At 34.7% G+C, this 17,630-nt stretch overlaps 1 protein-coding gene across 1 annotated transcript in view; it reads left to right on the top strand.

Annotated features, from left to right (window-relative positions):
- Positions 1–15,866, top strand: part of SNX7 (sorting nexin 7) — a 100,401-nt gene extending 84,535 nt beyond the window's left edge. The window contains exon 9 of the mRNA XM_003260099.3: positions 15,421–15,866. Coding sequence (XP_003260147.3) covers positions 15,421–15,498 — 78 coding nt within the window. The 3' untranslated portion in view covers positions 15,499–15,866. The remainder of the gene's footprint in view (positions 1–15,420) is intronic.
- Positions 15,867–17,630: the final 1,764 nt, after the last annotated feature.

Below are 17,630 nucleotides of genomic sequence, written 5' to 3'. Positions count from 1 at the left end.
TGGGGGAAAAAATGTGAAGAGCTTCCAAACAGCACCAGAGTCAAATGAGCGTAGGTATGAGGAGCATCTTTGGAAGCAAGAAAATTAGGAATTAATATGTTATCAAAAAATTAATAAAAATGAATTCCTAGTGGAAACTGTGTAATGTAAACTAAGAAAACAGAACTAACTCATTTCTATTTCACTGCTGTTTTCTCCATGAAGGAGAATGAAAGTATAAGATGAAAGGATTAGGCAAATACAAATAAAAGTTAACTAAAATCCAATACATTTGAAGAGGTAATAAAACAAAAATATCCGTTGCCGCAAAAAGAGATGGCTGGGTGTCTTCTGTTTTTCAGTGAGTGGTGCAAAAGCCCACCCTTTACCAACCTGAGAGCAGTACTTACAAAGCCCCAGTTGAAGCTCTTAATTCTAAATTTACTCATAGAAGGAAGATTGACAGACCTTTACTTACCCAGGAGAAATGCAGGCCCTGTTACTTTCCTAGGTGAAGCCTAAAATTACCCCCAGAGAAGGTTTTCAACAATACTGGAACAATGTTTCCAAAGTAACCTCCTCTGTAATTTCTGATGCACACCATGCACAGTCACCTAATACTTGCTCAACCCTTTGTCAATAGCCTGTCTTAGAGAGAGAAGGATGGATATGGTAGGAGAGTTACCCAGATAGAGTTGTTCAGCATAGTTTTGAGCCTAAGAAATGGCAGGTAGTGTTTGAGTTTTCTTTTAAATTGTTGGAACAGAGGTGTAATAGATGGTCTGTATTGAATCTTTTTTTTTTTTATGTTGGCCATAAAAAAGGCTCCTAGGCTGAATCTCTGTCAAGAGGCACATTCTTTAAAGTTAAATTCTCTTTCCTTATTATGAAACAAAGAAGTTGACTAGAGCTGAAATAATCCAGAGTTATCCAGGACAGGGAATTTTGAATCCATAACAAGGTGCATTTCTTTTTACAGTCATGCCTCCTAATAGTTACTAAAGCCTGACCTAAACCCTAGACCTCAGGAGACAGATGCCCTGATGGTGCTAAAATAGGCCTTCAGAAAAGAGCAGTCTATATCTTTGGAACTATGTGGAGAATATCTCAGAACTATATTATACACCCTAAAATTGAATAGACTCCAGTTACGTGTAGGCCCTATTTCTGGCAAAGCAAACACACCAGCTTGAGAGGATAAGAAGCTTAGAAGTTTACTCAGTCTAGCCATTTTTATACCAGTTAACTTTTCCAATTCGTTACATCCTTGTACCTGCATTATCCTACTGTCTTATTCATTGGGAAGTACTCATTGGAAGCCTGAATGCATTAAGAAATTCAGGTTGCATCATTGCTACTTTTCTGTGGATCATCTAATTTATTTAGGGATGATCATCAAAAGGAAAACAACAACTTTTCATCTTTTTAATGCCATTAAATGGCAACACATTGAATAGAGTTTTCTCCTTGTGTTTCGAGAGACCAACATTGTTATTGATTATTTAATGATTAACCTTGTCCTTTTAACCAAATATATCACTTTTTTGTTGAGCAATCAGTTCTTTTTTCAAACATAGAAATGATCAGAGCAAAAGATACAGAAATGGAATAGCCTTCTGTGATTCTAGGACATCTTTGGAGGCAAGCCACCATATAGACTCCAAGAAACTGCCGTCTCAGTTTGACACATTATTACCAGGAAATTTGGATAAGTGAAGAAGCAAGAATTGTAAGCTAAACTCAGGGAAATCTACATTTAAGGTATTTCACAAATAACTTTTTAAAAATTGACTATTAGAGGAAGTCCCTGGGCATAGTTCTTTGGGTCTCGAATTATTGTGTGTTTGTGGTATACATGATCCCACAATCCTTTACTTCCACTGATTGAGGATAGCAACTTGATAGCCAGATTACTCCCATTTAGGTTATACTGTTTCATTTTGTTGGAGAAGGTTGGCAATGCATCTTAGCATGTTTTAAGTTTCTAAGAAATTCTTAGGAAAGAAACCTACTCACCCTTCTTTATCCTCTCACATACTGAATTTGTTTGCTCACAGAAGCCATCTATGGAGTAATTGTCTGAAATGTTCTCTAGAAAACAGAGGGAAAACACATGATAGAGATATAAGATTTCTAATGCTCATTAGAGTGTTCATTTTAACACCACTTGAACGAGCTTAGGTAACCATGAGGTCTTGACAGAGTAGATTTTAATTCAGCATGGCTTAAAACACTGCTCTGTTATAGCCAACTGCCTTTGAACTTACGTTTGCATAATTTGATGCAACTTTTCACTGATGTATAGATGAATATTCCCCTACCATAGCAAATAAGAAGGTAAATATTATCTTCTATGTTATTGGTAAGGTCGTGCTTTCACATTCCAGGAGGTAAATCTAAAATCTAACTAGTTTCTTTCTGCAGGAATCTTTATATTCAAGCCAAAGTTATTTTGAATAAGATAATCTTTAGCATGGAGAATGATAATATGCTTTTTAGAGGTCAATTTATTTAATTTTCTGGGTATTTGTTTTGGTGACCTCAATTAATTTAAAAAAACTTAATTTTTTTCAAAAGTTAAGTTTTGTGAGTCATATTAAGGTCCTGTTGTATTAGAAGACACTTCTGACTTAAAAAAAAGTAATTATTAAGTAGTTAAGCAGGTTTATTTACTAAAGAAGTTCTCAGAGTACTTTATGTGCTTGTATGGTTGTGAATCTGAAGACATAATAATTTTCTTGACTAGATCAGTGTTTCTTCTTGCAGGATGAGTGTTCTACAGAACATAGTTTAGGAAATCTTGGGTAATAGTGTTGATCTCTAATGCCACTTTAAGTGTGGACTGATATTCATTCCATAAGTTATTACAGATTCAATTTAGAAGTTGAAAGTAATCAATTGGAATCTTCGATAGCAATTAGACATTGCCAAGACAACCAAGTAGGTGATTAGGTTGTTTGACTTGTTGAATTCTATGGAAAAATTCAAATATCGTCCAGCTTTTGTGGTGATTTGCATGTAGCATGAATTACAGACTTGTCATGGCCAGTAAGACCATTTAATGGTCCTTAGATGACTGAAAGAAGAAAAAACGAAACAATTGTTCTTCACCACAGGTAGTTTAAGAAGCATTGCTCTGAAGTTCCTTCTGGTTTTTACAAGTCTGTTGATCTCTTACACTTAATATAATGTCCTTTCTCATTTAAAAGTTTATAGTCAATTTAATATTGAAGCATCATATAAAGCATATAAAACACAATCAATGGTAGAATTAAGTTTAAATGCAGCAGGATTTTATTTTTATTTATTTCTAAGGAAACTTTAGAATCAACTAGTTGTCATTTTTAGAATTCGTAAGTATTATGTACTTATTTTGTTGTTTGATTAAGTGTGATTTCTGCTCTGAAATTTTCAAAATCCATAGCTATAGCTCATGTTTCCATCTAGTTTTGAACCTTTTATTATGTGTCATATAAGTCTTAAATATTTTTGTTTTACAGGTTTTTACTTTTTTTTTTCTTTTTTTTTTGAGATGGAGTCTTGCTCTGTCGCCCAGGCTGGAATGCAGTGCTCCAATCTCAGCTCACTGCAACCTCTGCCTCCCAGGTTCAAGCGATTCTCCTGCCTCAGCCTCCCGAGTACCCAAGTAGCTTGGATTACAGGCACCTGCCACCAGGCCTGGCCAATTTTTTATATTTTTGTAGAGACGAGGTTTCACCATGTTGGCCAGGCTGGTCTCAAACTCCTGACCTCAAGTGATCTGCCTGCCTTGGCCTCCCAGAGTGCGTGTATTATAGGTGTGGGCCACTGCACCCAGCCTGGTTTCTGCAGTCTTAAAAACTTCAATTGAAAAATATTCTCATCAGTCCCCTATATTCTGTAATGTGATTTGTTCTCAATTATCTATGCAAATAAAGTGAGCTTAGGTATGAAATAGACGGTTATATCACGGCATAGTCTGTGCTTCTTCCCATCCTTTGGGCTACATAAGTTTTTATGTAGTTAATCAGGGATTTGCATAGAAGGAGATTACACATAATAATGAAATAATTTCTAAAAATGTCTAGTTTCTGAATCAAGGACATTCTGCTTATTTTGCTTTGTAAATGACAGACTGCATACTATGGCCCAATATAGTTTCTGTATAGAAAAGGAAGAAATGATTTAAACATACACATACACACACACACAGACACACACACACTGCATTTTATCAAAAATAAGAAAGGTGGGTCTTCTAATGGAAAAAATTAAAGTTGGGTACCATGATGCCTGCATTAGCTAATTATAAAGTCCTAATCATGTCTTCTCTATATACCCAGTTTGCTAAACTGCCAAATAGAAGTATTCTTCCCTTCCCCCACCCCACATCCCATTCACATACACCCCTTACAAGTCTTTAGGAGAATAAAACTGGAACACATATATAACATGCTATGAAATAATGTGCTTAAACATCATAGTTGCACCTTAATAATTTTCTAATAATCCAAAGGTAAATGTGCTTATCTGTATAGTTTGTTGTACTTTCAGCGTATGCTTACACAAAAACAGATAAGCTTGATGTCTGAAGTGTCTAGCATTAAACTGGATAAACTTCATGTAATTGGCTTAGCTATAAGTAAACAACAATGATGTTGTGGTATAGAAAAAGTATGAGTTTGTAAGGATATGAATTTAAGTTTTGGCTCTTACGTTAATTTCTCCTATAAAGATTTCCAATATATTAGACCTTTCAGAACCCCAATTTCCACATTTATAAAATTGAGAGAAATGGAATAAATTTTATCTAGGGCTCCATCTGTCTTTATCAATCTTGACATCTACAGAATAATGCTACAGAATAATAAAAAAATGGACCACAAGATGGCGTTTGTAGCTAATGAGTCCTTTTGCATTAACTATCTGTGTTGGAATCATTTAAATATTTGCAATAATTACAAGTGCACACTTATCACTTACATTCTTGAGAGATATGTAAAAGTAATTTTTAGAAAAATAATGTGCAAATCCTGTTATTTTTAAGTTATCGGTGTTTCTAAAATTATAAGTTTGGCAGATGATTCTCAGAAGCTGAATTTAGACTTTTCCAAAAATGAAATATAATGAATAATTTTGAGCTATTGCAAAATAATAGAAGTTGTTTTTCTCTGGCAATATCAACTCTAATTTCCAGATTGATTACATTTCAGAATTTGAAAATATGTAGCTCCTGAAAGTTTTAATTAGTGTTTCAATTTTAGGTTTAGGAGATTTAAAAAGTTACTAAAATGTTACACACCCTATTGCCCTCATTTTAGGCATAACCTAACAATTTTTATAGATGATAAATAATTTCATGATGCTATTGGCCTAGTATAGAAATGATTGTGAATTTGAGCTTCAATGTTTCCCAAATATAGGTGATATCATCTGTGTCCAGGATCGTTTGAGACAACGTTAAAATACTTAGAAGAAACTCAGTCATATATCCAATTGGTAGCTTATTGAGAAAGATGTAATTATCATGGTACTGTCTCTAAAAGGTGCTTTTTGATTAGAGGTGAATGGCTTAATATGGGAATTTCCAGTTTTAAAATAAATATATGGGAAGGTGTGTCTTTTACATATTCTACAATAATAAGTATCATTATTATTATTAGGTAAATATCTAGTTATTTTACTTTATTACCACAGAAATACATAATTATATTTTATTTTGACTTATGTAATAATTTGGATGAAAGTAAATTTTCTATTAGCTGTTTCTATCAACAGTGTGGTGTCATTACCTATGGAGATATCACCTGTTATGTAGGCATCACATGGTGGCTAAGGGCATGGGCTTTGGACAGGCATGACTTCTGACTTTCAGCTGAGTGATCTTGAGGACGTTTTTTTATTTTAGTGAGCCTCAGTATCCTCATCGATGAAGTGCTGAAAATGCCATAGATTTGTTTAGGTGTTAAAATATAAATGTACATGCATATACATATATGTATGTATGGAAAGAAATACGTAAAGATGAAAGAAAAGTCTTTGAAGCAAAGTTTAACATTCCCAGTGAGTCACTAAAAATAGTTTATAAGATTTTATGCTCATCAGGTATTTCCAGGAGTCTTAACCAGCATATGCCTTAAGCCACTAATTTTACTTGAGCCCAAAATTGCCACCATAGAAAATAGGTTTTAAAGCTGCTAAAGGAATGAATGGATGCATGAATGAAAGAAAAGCAGTTAACTCAGTGTCTAATAAGGATTCAGTAAATGTTGGCTACTAGTAGTACTAGCAGCTGTAGTGGTACTGAAAATATTTCTCATACATTTATGAATCGTATCTTTGGAAATTATAATGACAGTTATCTTATAAATACCAAATGCTAGGAGGAGAAGTAAAATTTTATGTTTGCTGTATTCCACACTGGGTCAAGCAAAGCAGAGCGAGGCATATTTATACATTACATGTGATTTCATTTGCCAACTTCTTGTCAGCCACGGTTAGCCTCTGGAAATCTTCAGTTTTAGTTCTGGGATGAAGCTTAATGGACACACATAGTTCAAACCCCTTACTATGAATAGGTAAACAGGCCCAGAGCAATAAAGAAATTTGCCTGAAATCACATCGTAGGACAGAACATCTTCATATCCCACAAGCTTGAGAAAATAGTGATCCTCAAATGTGGAAGCTTCCATTGAGAGCTGTATCATATCTGTAGAAATACCATTATTGTCACCATTTACTCTTTAGAGAACTTGATCACATCTGCTTGTGGGATTACTACCCACTTATGAGAGCCGAAGAGACATTTACCCCTTCTAATGCAAAATGTCACCACCTTTACTGAAGTAGCAAGAGATTTATTTTCAAAACTGAAAGTTCGTTTTGGAATTAAAACTTAATTTTCTACGTATTCCATCTGTGTGTACTGCGTTTAAGAAGGTTTTCAGCCTGTGTGTAGAAACAAAAAGGGTTTGTTTACCTGTTGGGTCTGTTTTCCCCACCTCTGGCTCACCTTCTTGTGGTGGCTCTCTTTCTCTGAGTTCTCTCCTCAAAGAGAAATTGCACTTGACTTTGGCTACAACTGCAGCCACCTGGGGGAAACGTGTACTGGATTCTCAATTAACAAGGATTTGTGATAAGCTTTTTTTCTGGTCACCCCACATCCTGGCTAATTGCATGTATAGCATATTTATCAGCTTATTTTTTCTGCAGTGAGAAGGAGCTGTTCACCATGGTTTCATGTAGAGCACTGGAAAAAAACACAGTACTGCACTATGAGAGTCAGTTTTCTTAACTGTAAAATGAAATTACCTGATTTCGTCAGAAGATTATTGCATGAAATAAAACAGTATGTATGGAAAATGATGACATCTTATTCAAATGGAAGTGGAACTCCTGTTGTTCTTGGTTCTCCCATGATAGTATGAGAATCCAAAGCTAGAATGAGCTAACCATAACTATTCAATGTCAGGCCAGCAGTGATGCTGGATATTTTTTATTAGTACTCTGATTTTGACAGATACTAACTTTCTTCTCTCACTGTAATGATTTAAAAGTGGAAAAAAATTGATGACGATGCAAAGCCAAATAACAGAAACATCTTTTAAAAATATTAACTTATAAGCAAGTCTCACACTAGGTTTTGAGATTTGTTTGGTTTTATTAATGATTCTTTATATCCTCTAATTATAATCCTGAGGACAGTAAATACTCACTGTAATAAATTACCTAACTATATGGTATAAACAATACATTTCTTGAGTTTTTCCTTAGGTTTCATACTCAAGAGCAAAGAAATTTAAGGAGCCTTAGAGATCATCTTTTTGTTGTTTATAAAGATTTGTGTACATTAATTTGATATATGTGCAGGATATCATATAACACAGGTGAATATTAAACATTGGTGGAAACAGGCAATTACATTTATTTAATTAAAAATCAGCTATCAAGAATCCCAAAGTGATCTGGTAGCGTCAGGAGCTGCATAGTTCAAGGTCAGATTCTCAGCTTTACAGGCCTAGAAAAAAACCATATTGGTCAGCAACGTAAGTGGGGATCGGGTTCTTAGGGCAAAACTTAATATTTACATGTTTGGAGTGCAATAGAAACCAAGATATCAGTTGGTTAGTGTTCAAATAGAAAAGTGCAGTTTTCTGATGGCCAGCATCTTAACATCAGTTGTTCAATATATTCCTTCTCTATAGAGTCATCTGCATTTACTGAGCACTTACCATATTCCTGGCATGTATTAATTCAGTCTTCTTCAAAGTATAGATCTGTTCCTAGAAATATATACAGAATTTCCAAGATATATAAAGGGAATTAATTTCCATAACCTCACCTTTTGTAAATACTCTTTCCTAAAATGTGATCAGCCTGATGCCCCTGCAATCAGGGTTTCTTACCTACTTCTCCTTCCAAAATCATCCTTCTACTATGTGAAAGAAAGGCATCTCATTCTCTTGGCCCAGTGACTTATTAAATGTACCCTGGTGATGGTTCAGGAGATTGACTATCCATTTGTTAATGGATAAATACTGGCATACAATTTATGAGATTTATCATATAAACACACTTAGACCATTTGAGCCTCAGCTTTCTCACCTGTAAAATAGGATTCACAGTAGTCATTGTGAGGCTTAAAGAAGGTGATATATAAAGCAATCATCTATATGGCAGTTGTTAATGTTATTTCTGTTGCTATCCTATGTCAATTGTTCTGTAATGTTCTGTATTTCAAAACACATACTTTTTCTGCCTCTGGTGTGGAAGATAAGGAAATCGTGAAATAGCTAATTTGTCTGTCTTACCATGTCTTACTGTCCCTTTTAGTACTTAATTTAGAAAGGAAAATGTTAATTAACACACTAATTAGCATGGACGACTACTGAATATCTTAGATCTTTATTAAACTAGTATCGTTAATGCAGAATATGAAAATGATATGAGTTTGTTCACTCGAGGACTAATGCCATCTTTGGTGCAATTTGAATCACTTATTTGACAGGAATTCTAAATAGAGCAGAATTTAGAATTTCATTTTGAATTTTACCTGGAGAATGTTCAGAAGTTTATTTAAATGATAGTTTTGCAGTTATTAAAAATATATAATATATTCTGAAAGTAGTAATTGCTTTGGGGCTGCCCTGCAGGGCTACTGGATATGAGATTGTGTATGGGTTTGCAGAGAGCAAACCAGAAAGCTCTAGTAGAAAGATGGTTTGCAAAGGAAACTGAGGGCTTTTCTCTAAATATAAAGTGTGGTGCTGTTCCTGTGAGCCCTCTCAACCCAGTTAATAGTTTTCTGTTTTATAAATATTGTGGGTAGATTTTTTAAAGATATACTTTGGCATTTTTGTATTTCCTTCTTTTTTATACTTGACATTTGGTGAAGGAGATTTGTGAGTGGTTTATGAAACTGAGTTTTAATTTCTTTTTTTTCTTGGTATTGAAAATCAATAAAATACTAATAACAGCTAATATTTATTGCATATCTGCATATGATGTTAATTGTAGCTTTTTGTAGATGTTGTTCCTCAGGTTGTGGAACTTCTTTATTCCTAATTCGCTGAGAAATTTTTTTTAATAAGCAATGGACATTGGAATTTGATAAATTTTTTTCTCTATTGAGATAATATTGCATTTAATATTGTCATTTGATAAATACTTGAATGTTAATTCGATCTTGCATTCATGGGATAAACTCCATTTGGTTATGATGCGTAATTCTTTATAGAAATTACTGTGTTTGATTTACCAAAATTTCCTTTAGAATTTTTGCATCTATGTTTAGGAGGAATAATGGTCTGTAGTTTTCTTTTCTTGGAATATCTTTGGCTCTGGTATTTTGGACAGCATCCCCATGTCTTCAGTTTTCTGGAAGAGATTATATGGAATTAGTATGATTTCTTCCTTAAATGTTTGCTGTAATTCACTAGTGAAGAATTCTGGGCCTGGAAATTTGTGTATGTGGATGAAGATATTTAACTACAAATTCAAATTCATTTGGGTTATTGGTTTCTTCTGTGGTGAATTTTGGTAGTTTATGTCTTTCAAGGAATTGGTCCATTTCATCTACATTGTCAAATGTATAGACATAAAGATCTTCATAATTTTCTTTTTTCCTTTAGTAGAATCTGAACTAACATTAACCCTCTCATTCCTGACCCTTGGCAATTTATGTCATCTCTTTTTTTTAATGATCAACATGGCTAAAAGTTTAACAATTTTATTAATTTTCTCAAGGATCTAGCATCAGTTTCATTGATTTTTCTTTATTTTTTTTTCTTTCATTGAGTCCTACTTTGCTCTTTTCTGTTTTGTTTTTGTTTTTTTTCTTCTGCATTTAGTTGTTCTTTTTTTGGTTTTCAAGGTAGAGACGAAAGTCATTGATTTGAAATCTTTCCTCTTTTCATATGTAGGCATTTAGTGCTAAAAAATCTCTATGTTCTACTTTAATGGCATACCAAAATTTTTGATGTGTTGTGTTTTCATATTCATTCAGTTCAAAACTCTTTCTAATTTCTCCTTTGATTTGTCCTTTGACACTGGAGGCTTTTTATAATTGCCCTGTTTAGATTTCAAATATTTGGTGATTTTAAAGATATCTTTCTGTTACTGATTTCTATTTTAATTCCATTATGTTCAGAGAACATACTTTATATGACTTGAATCTTTTAAAATTTATCAAGACTTCTTGTATGGCCCAGAATGTGATCTATATTGGTAAATGTTTTATGGGCATGTGAAAGAAAATATGTATTCTGCTTTTGTCCTGTAGATCTCAATTAGGTCAACTTGATTGATAGCGTGGTTCAGATCTTCTATATGAGTGCTGATTTTCTGTCCACACATTCTGTCAGTTCTTGAGAGGGGTATCAAAATCAATTATAATTGTAGATTTGTCTTTCTCCTTGTATTTCTGTCAGTTTTTATGAAACTCTTTTATGTGCGTAAACATTTTAAATTACGTCCTCTAGATGAATTGGCCCTTTTATCATTATGAAATGATCATCTTTATCTCTGATAATGATCTTTGCTCTGAGATCTACATTTCTAATACTAATGTAGCCATGCTAGCTTTTCTTTTGACATGTGTTACAATAAAACATATATATATATTTTTTTTTTTAATTAAAAAAATAAACCCAGGATCTCACTGTATTGCCCAGACTTATCTCAAACTCCTGGGCTCAAGCGATCCTCCCACCTCGACCACCCAAACTGCTGGGATTACAGGCATGAGCCACCGTGCCTGGCCATATATATATTTTTTAATCCTTTTAATTTTAACTATATTTGTCCTTATATTTAAAATATTTATAAGAAATTTAAACAAAGTATAGGTAGGTCTTGTTTTTTTATTCAGTTGGCAATCTGCATCTTTTAATGGTGTGTTTAGCATATAGACATTTGAGTAGATTATTGATATATTTGAGTCTTTTATCTTGCTGTTTTTTATTTGTCCTATCTGTACATTGTTCCCATTTTCTGCTTTTGCATTCTTTTGAATTGATAGACAATTTTACATAATTTCGTTTTACATCTCTTTGTGGTGTATTAGATATAACTCTTTTGTATTAGGTATAACTTTTATTATTTTAGTGGTTATTTTTAGGTTACTGTATGTGTCTTCAATTTATCATAGTCTACCTTCAGGTAGTATATACTGCATATGTAAGAACCTACAAATGTGTTTTTTCATTCCCTTTCATCTGGCTTTTATGCTGTTTTTGTCATACATTTTACCTATACATGTATTATAAGCCCTGTAAGATTTTGCTATTTTTAATTCATTAGATTTTAAATACATTTAAATAATAAGAAAAGTATGTATCATATGTACTCATGTAGTTACTATGTCATTGGTTTATAGATCCATATTTCTATCTGGTCTCTTTTTCTGCCAGATGAGATTTTTTTTGTTTTTTAAATATTTCTTGTAGTGTGTTCTGCTGGTGATAAATTTTGTAGATAATGAATTAAGTGATTTTCCAGTCTGCTTGATGGGATCCTGTACTATTGTAGGCCCTATGAGAATGCTGGATACTGTTTAATGCTTCCCGATGGCTTTTTCCCCTGTCTCTGGTAGTCTTCTCATGTACATGCGCCAGTCAGTACTCAGCTTGGTGTGGGGCACCCTCCGCATATCTCCAGAGCTTCCCATGCACCACTCTCTTCTCTGATACTCTGGTCTATGAACTCTAGCTGCATTTTCTCTAACTCTTAGCTCTATCCTTTTAACTCAGTGTGTCAGCCAGGTAATGTCTCCCTTCATCATGGCCTCGAAATTCTCTTAAGGCAATAAGCTGGTATATTAGAGGGATGCTAATATAGTTTAGATATTCGTCCCCACCCAAATCTCATGTTGAAATGTCATCCACAGTGTTGGAGTTGGGGCTGGTGGAAGGTGTTTGGATCATAGCAGTGGATCCCTTATGTATGGCTTGGGCCATCCCCTTAGTGATAAGTGAGCCCTTGCTCTGAGTTCACACGAGATCTGGTTGTTTAGAAGTGTGTAGCACCGCCTCCACCACTCCTGTATTCGCCATGTGGCATGCATGCCTGCTGCCACCCCACCTTCCGCCATGATTGTAAACTTCCTGAGGCCTCCCCAGAATCTGAGCAGATGCTGGCACCAGCTTCCTATACAGCCTGCAGAACTGTGAGGCAATTAAGCCTTTTCTTTATAAATTACCCAGTCTCAGGTATTTATTTATAGCAATGCAAGAACAGCCCAATACAGATGCCATAACAAAATTCCAAAGACTAGGTGGCTTAAAAAACAGAAATTTGTTCCCTCACAATTCTAGAGGCTAGAAGTCTTAAGATCAAGGTGTCAGCAGGCTGCTTTCTTCTAAGGTCCCTCTCCTTGGCTTGCAGATGCCCACCTTCCTGCTGTGTCCTCAGATGATTTTTCCTCCTTGCTCACATTTCTGGTTTCCTCTCTGTGTCCAGATTTCCTCTTCTTATAAGGACATCAGTCATATTGGATTAGGGCTCACCCATGTGACCTTATTTTACCTTAATTACCTCTTTAAAGGCCTTATCTCCAAATATAGTCACTTTCTGAGGTACTAGAATTAGAGCTTCAGCCCATAACACTGGGGTAATCATGGAGCTTACTCTGGATTTCCTCCCCCCCGCCCAGGGACCACTATCCTTTGTTGCCTGATTTTCAGGGTGTTGAAAACCATTGCTTTATATATATAGTATCTACCTGATTGATTGATTGATTGACTGATTTAGGCAAAAGAGCCTTTCCAGTCCCTGTTACACCCTCTGGGTCAGCAACAGAAGTCCTGAGCCTGAGTTCTTGATCACTACACTATATTTCCTCACATTGACCTTTCACAAACATGCAGAGATTTATGGGATCTACCTTTTGCTCATCTTTTAGTCTGCATTCAGTGATTACTTCCACTAGGAAACATTAGGACACTCCAATCTGATTTAGATCCTATTACTGTTACTCCCATCATGTCCTGTAACATCACAGACCCTATACTTGATTATATTTGCTCACTTGGGTTTCATGCTAAATCATAATTTCTGTTAGTTTGTGGGCTGTGTGCTAGCATCATCACAGTGCTTGGCATATAGTAAGAACTTCAAAATATTTGTTGAGTGAAGAGATTTTTGTATGTCTACCCTCCATGCCCCCCAAATCATGCATAGTTTGGACAATTATAAATTACTTACAGTCCAAAATTTGAAAAATATACCAAATGTGAAGTATTCATCTTTTATGCCTTTTCATGAGTATAGACATTTGGATACACTTAAAGATATCTAAATTCTTCTCCTGTACCGTCTAAGAGGAGGCCACTCTTACTAGTTGGCTCCTGTAGTAACTGCCTGACCCTGACTCCTCTACTCCCCTCCCCTCCCCTCCTCTTCCTGTTTTATGTTGTTATTTCTCCATCCCTATGAGGGAGGCTATTAATATTATATATCTGAGGAGCTACAATATCATAAAGTTAGTAACTTACTGGAGGATAAAAGCAAATCCCAGAATCAATTCATTACAGTGACTGTGCTTCTTGGATTGTACTTGGCTTTCAGTACCTTCTAAAGCTATTTAAAGCAAAAAGTATCCCTTACAGTCTTGATAAACTTGATTATTCTAATGAGGCCTACATTACCCCAAGCCTGTCCTTCAAAATATATGACAAAATAAATACCCACTATTTAACCCAGTAATTTATTGGGTAAATTTTACCCAGTATCATTTTTATTTGACAATTAGGTCTTTCAGTGTTTTACTGTTCTCTTGTAATTATACAAATCTTTTAGCTTTATTATTAGCTTCCTAAGTTATTAGCCCATCTCTGAATTAAATCATAGTATGTAATCTTTGTGAAAATCTGATTTGACATAGTATTTCCCATATTCTAAATCTTCAGTTTGAAAAAAAGTGTTTGTGCATACATACACACACATAAACACATACATAATTATATACATACATACTTTTTGAAATGCAACACACTTATAATTTGAGAGCTTTAAACGTTTGAGTTTTTACAGTGTTTGAGAAATCTCTAGTCTGTTATTAGCACCGGTTGTCCGATATGGACACTTTAAAGCTGTGAAAGGATTAGAGACAGAAGAAGTGACGTGGAGGTAGTTGAGCCAGGTGGACCAGTGTTAATCAGTCCAGCTTTGGAGCGTATTATGTAGAAACATACACGTCTATGGCAGTCTATCCACGTTTGAAAAAAAAGAAACATAATTTCTTTCCAAATTCATTACAGCTCAGGTTGAATATACATTAGAGTAGGTATGATTTAGAAGAATCCTAAATGTGTACAGACTATTAAAATTATGCTGTAGATAAACTTCATACAGATGCTTGAGACTAGTCTATTAAGAGGATCATCCCCAGGCAAAATCAAATAGGCCACATTTTATGTGTTTATGTGTTCCCAACGCCTTCAGATAGGCATTCTGCATAAAAAGGCATTCTGCATAGAGATTTATACAGATTATATACATTTAATTCCCACAGTTGTGCTAGTGGTAAGTACTATTGTTAACCTAATTTATAGCTGAAGAAACTCTAATAAAGGTTAATCAACTTTCTGAAACTCACAGTTGACGTAATGGGATTCACATCGAACTGAAGTATTTGTATCATCACTCTTCAGCTCCAGCTGGGTCCATCTTTTCCTCTATAACGTGGAGCTTTTATTTTTCTCTTGATGTGGGGTAATAGTAGATTATTTCAGCAAACTAATCCTTGCTAATCTTTTTAACCTTTAATATGTTTTCCCCTTACTTAGCAGTAGCATCCCTCATTAAGAATTAAAATATGTAGAAAATGACAAGGATTCTGACAAGCTGATGGGAGAGAAGAATAGAGCAGATTGAAGAAGGAACAGATGTGTTAGAATTTATTAATCCTTTAACACTGAAAGTAAACTATTGTTGATTGCCTCATGGTGTGTTTCCATTATTCAGTGCCTTGCTACGTGGGAATCATTCCTTACATCACAGACCAACCTCCACTTGGAAGAAGCCTCTGAAGATAAACCTTAATCCCACTGAGGACTTCTGTTTGATCTTTGGGAGACAGCATTTATTAACCAAAGTTATTCTTTCTGGATATGCCCTGTCCTTATAAAGTGGATGAAAAATATTTTGTACCCATCTGGAAAACCAACAACTTGAAATCTCAGGTATTCCAGGTCACTGACATGAATTTGAAGATAGATCTATCTGTATGGATATATATCTATATGTATATAGATATATAAATACAGAGAGAGATCTGGCTTGGTTTTAATTATGTTCTTAAATTTGTGTGCCAATAATTGCATATAGTTTTTTTTCTTAAATATTTGACTGTGGAACATGCCATTTTAAATATATTGTAAGGACTGTTTTAATAAAACGTTTAGTATGAAGTGGCTGGCTGCAGTGTATTTTTTTCCTCCTAGTAGCTCAAGCCTCTTAAACATTCTAAAATGAGTTCAGCATGTGTTAAGTATACTGCACATTCATTTTTATTTCATTATCATTTCCTCTGAAATACTATTCAGTTTAATATTAGGAATTCAAAGTAATATCCAAAAATTATTTGGCATTATTAAAATTCATAACTGTTCGAAAATTGATTTGTTAAAAGTTAAGTAATTGTTTTCCACAATTAAAAAGTTTCCATCCAAGATTTAAAGTATTATTTGAGTTATTAGTTAGAAATCCTTATATAATTATATTCCCACTAGTAGATATATCTGGGCTTTGTAAAATTTGTGCATATTCTTTACAACTCATACCTAGCTTTTAATTGTTAAGATATACAGTGTTTATCAAGTTCATTTTCCCATTCATTTATTGTCTACCCCATGCAAGGCACAGTTGTAGGTGCTTATGTTCTGTAGTGATGAAAAAGATACTTTCAGAGCTTACCTTCTAGTAATATTGATCATACAGATTTTTTCTATTAATTTTATAACCATATACAAAAGCTAAATGTGTTGATTATTTAATTTTTGCTGATTTTTGGAAATAGATATTTCTCAGGACCATGTAAAATTTGAGGAATTTGGTCATGCATGCTGTCTTACACATACGACTTTATATTTTGGGTATTAAAAACTAAGTGTCACAAAACTAGACATTGAAATTGTTTTAACAAAGACAAGAGATTCACTTATACACACACAACTATAAATATAAAGCTAAACACTTTTCTTAAATATTGGCAAATATAATTTTAAACCATTTGTAATAAATCTTCCTCCATTTTTTGACCTTTGGCTGCTGACAGCTTATAAGTCCCACTCCCTCTGTCTTCCTCTTCTGCCCCACATCTTCTGGGCAAGCTGCCTGGAGAGCCCAAGTGCTCCCTCCTTTGGCACTGACCAGAATAAAGTTCAAACCATGCAAGCCCCTCCCTACAGATGGGAATCTACCTGCCAACCACCGTAAAAACCTTAGCTGGTCTCCTTTTCCAAATTTCTCCAACCAGTTTTGAATCAGTCCAAGAGGCCAGCCTGGCTCTGCCCCGAAAGCCTCACGATGTAAGCGATAAACCTTGTCATATCCTCTTGGTGTGTTTGTGGCATCATGAGTGTTGACATCCAAAACAGATTTTAGGTGGGAGTCCTCCCTGTTTATCAAAATTGCCCCAACAATATTGTTTTGCAAGCTCTTTAAGCCTTCTGAACCTCAGTTTCCCCATCTGGAGGTAATGGAGATAGTAATCTCTAACCCACAGGTTGTTAAATGATACAGTAAACTTAGAAAACCTGGCAGAGAAATGATAGTTAATCATCATTAAATGATTCAATGGGATAATATGAAATGTGCTTTGTTTTTAAGTGCAATACCTTCCACCCCCACCCCACTGCTTTAGTGTACTGTATGCCTTTCCTCATCCCTCTCCTCCTTTTCCATCCATGTGACTGCTATCCCAAATACATACCATGCGTATTCGCACAGGTAACCCATGTTAACTAGCATGTACCCTTCCTTACACTTTTCCATTCTCATAATATACTGTACATGCTTATACACACGTAGCTTTTATCTTTGATCTAAAAATGACATCATCCTATACATGCTATTTTGCCTCTTTCCTCACTTAACAATATCTTCTGGAAAGCCATCAAAGTCAAAAATAGCTCTGCTCTTTACGTGACTGCACAGTATATCATGAAATGAAT

This window comes from Nomascus leucogenys, chromosome 12, assembly GCF_006542625.1.
Source record: "Nomascus leucogenys isolate Asia chromosome 12, Asia_NLE_v1, whole genome shotgun sequence".
NCBI lineage: Eukaryota > Metazoa > Chordata > Mammalia > Primates > Hylobatidae > Nomascus > Nomascus leucogenys.
Note: the sequence above shows the minus strand (reverse complement) of the source record. Positions and strands in the feature narration are given on the sequence as shown.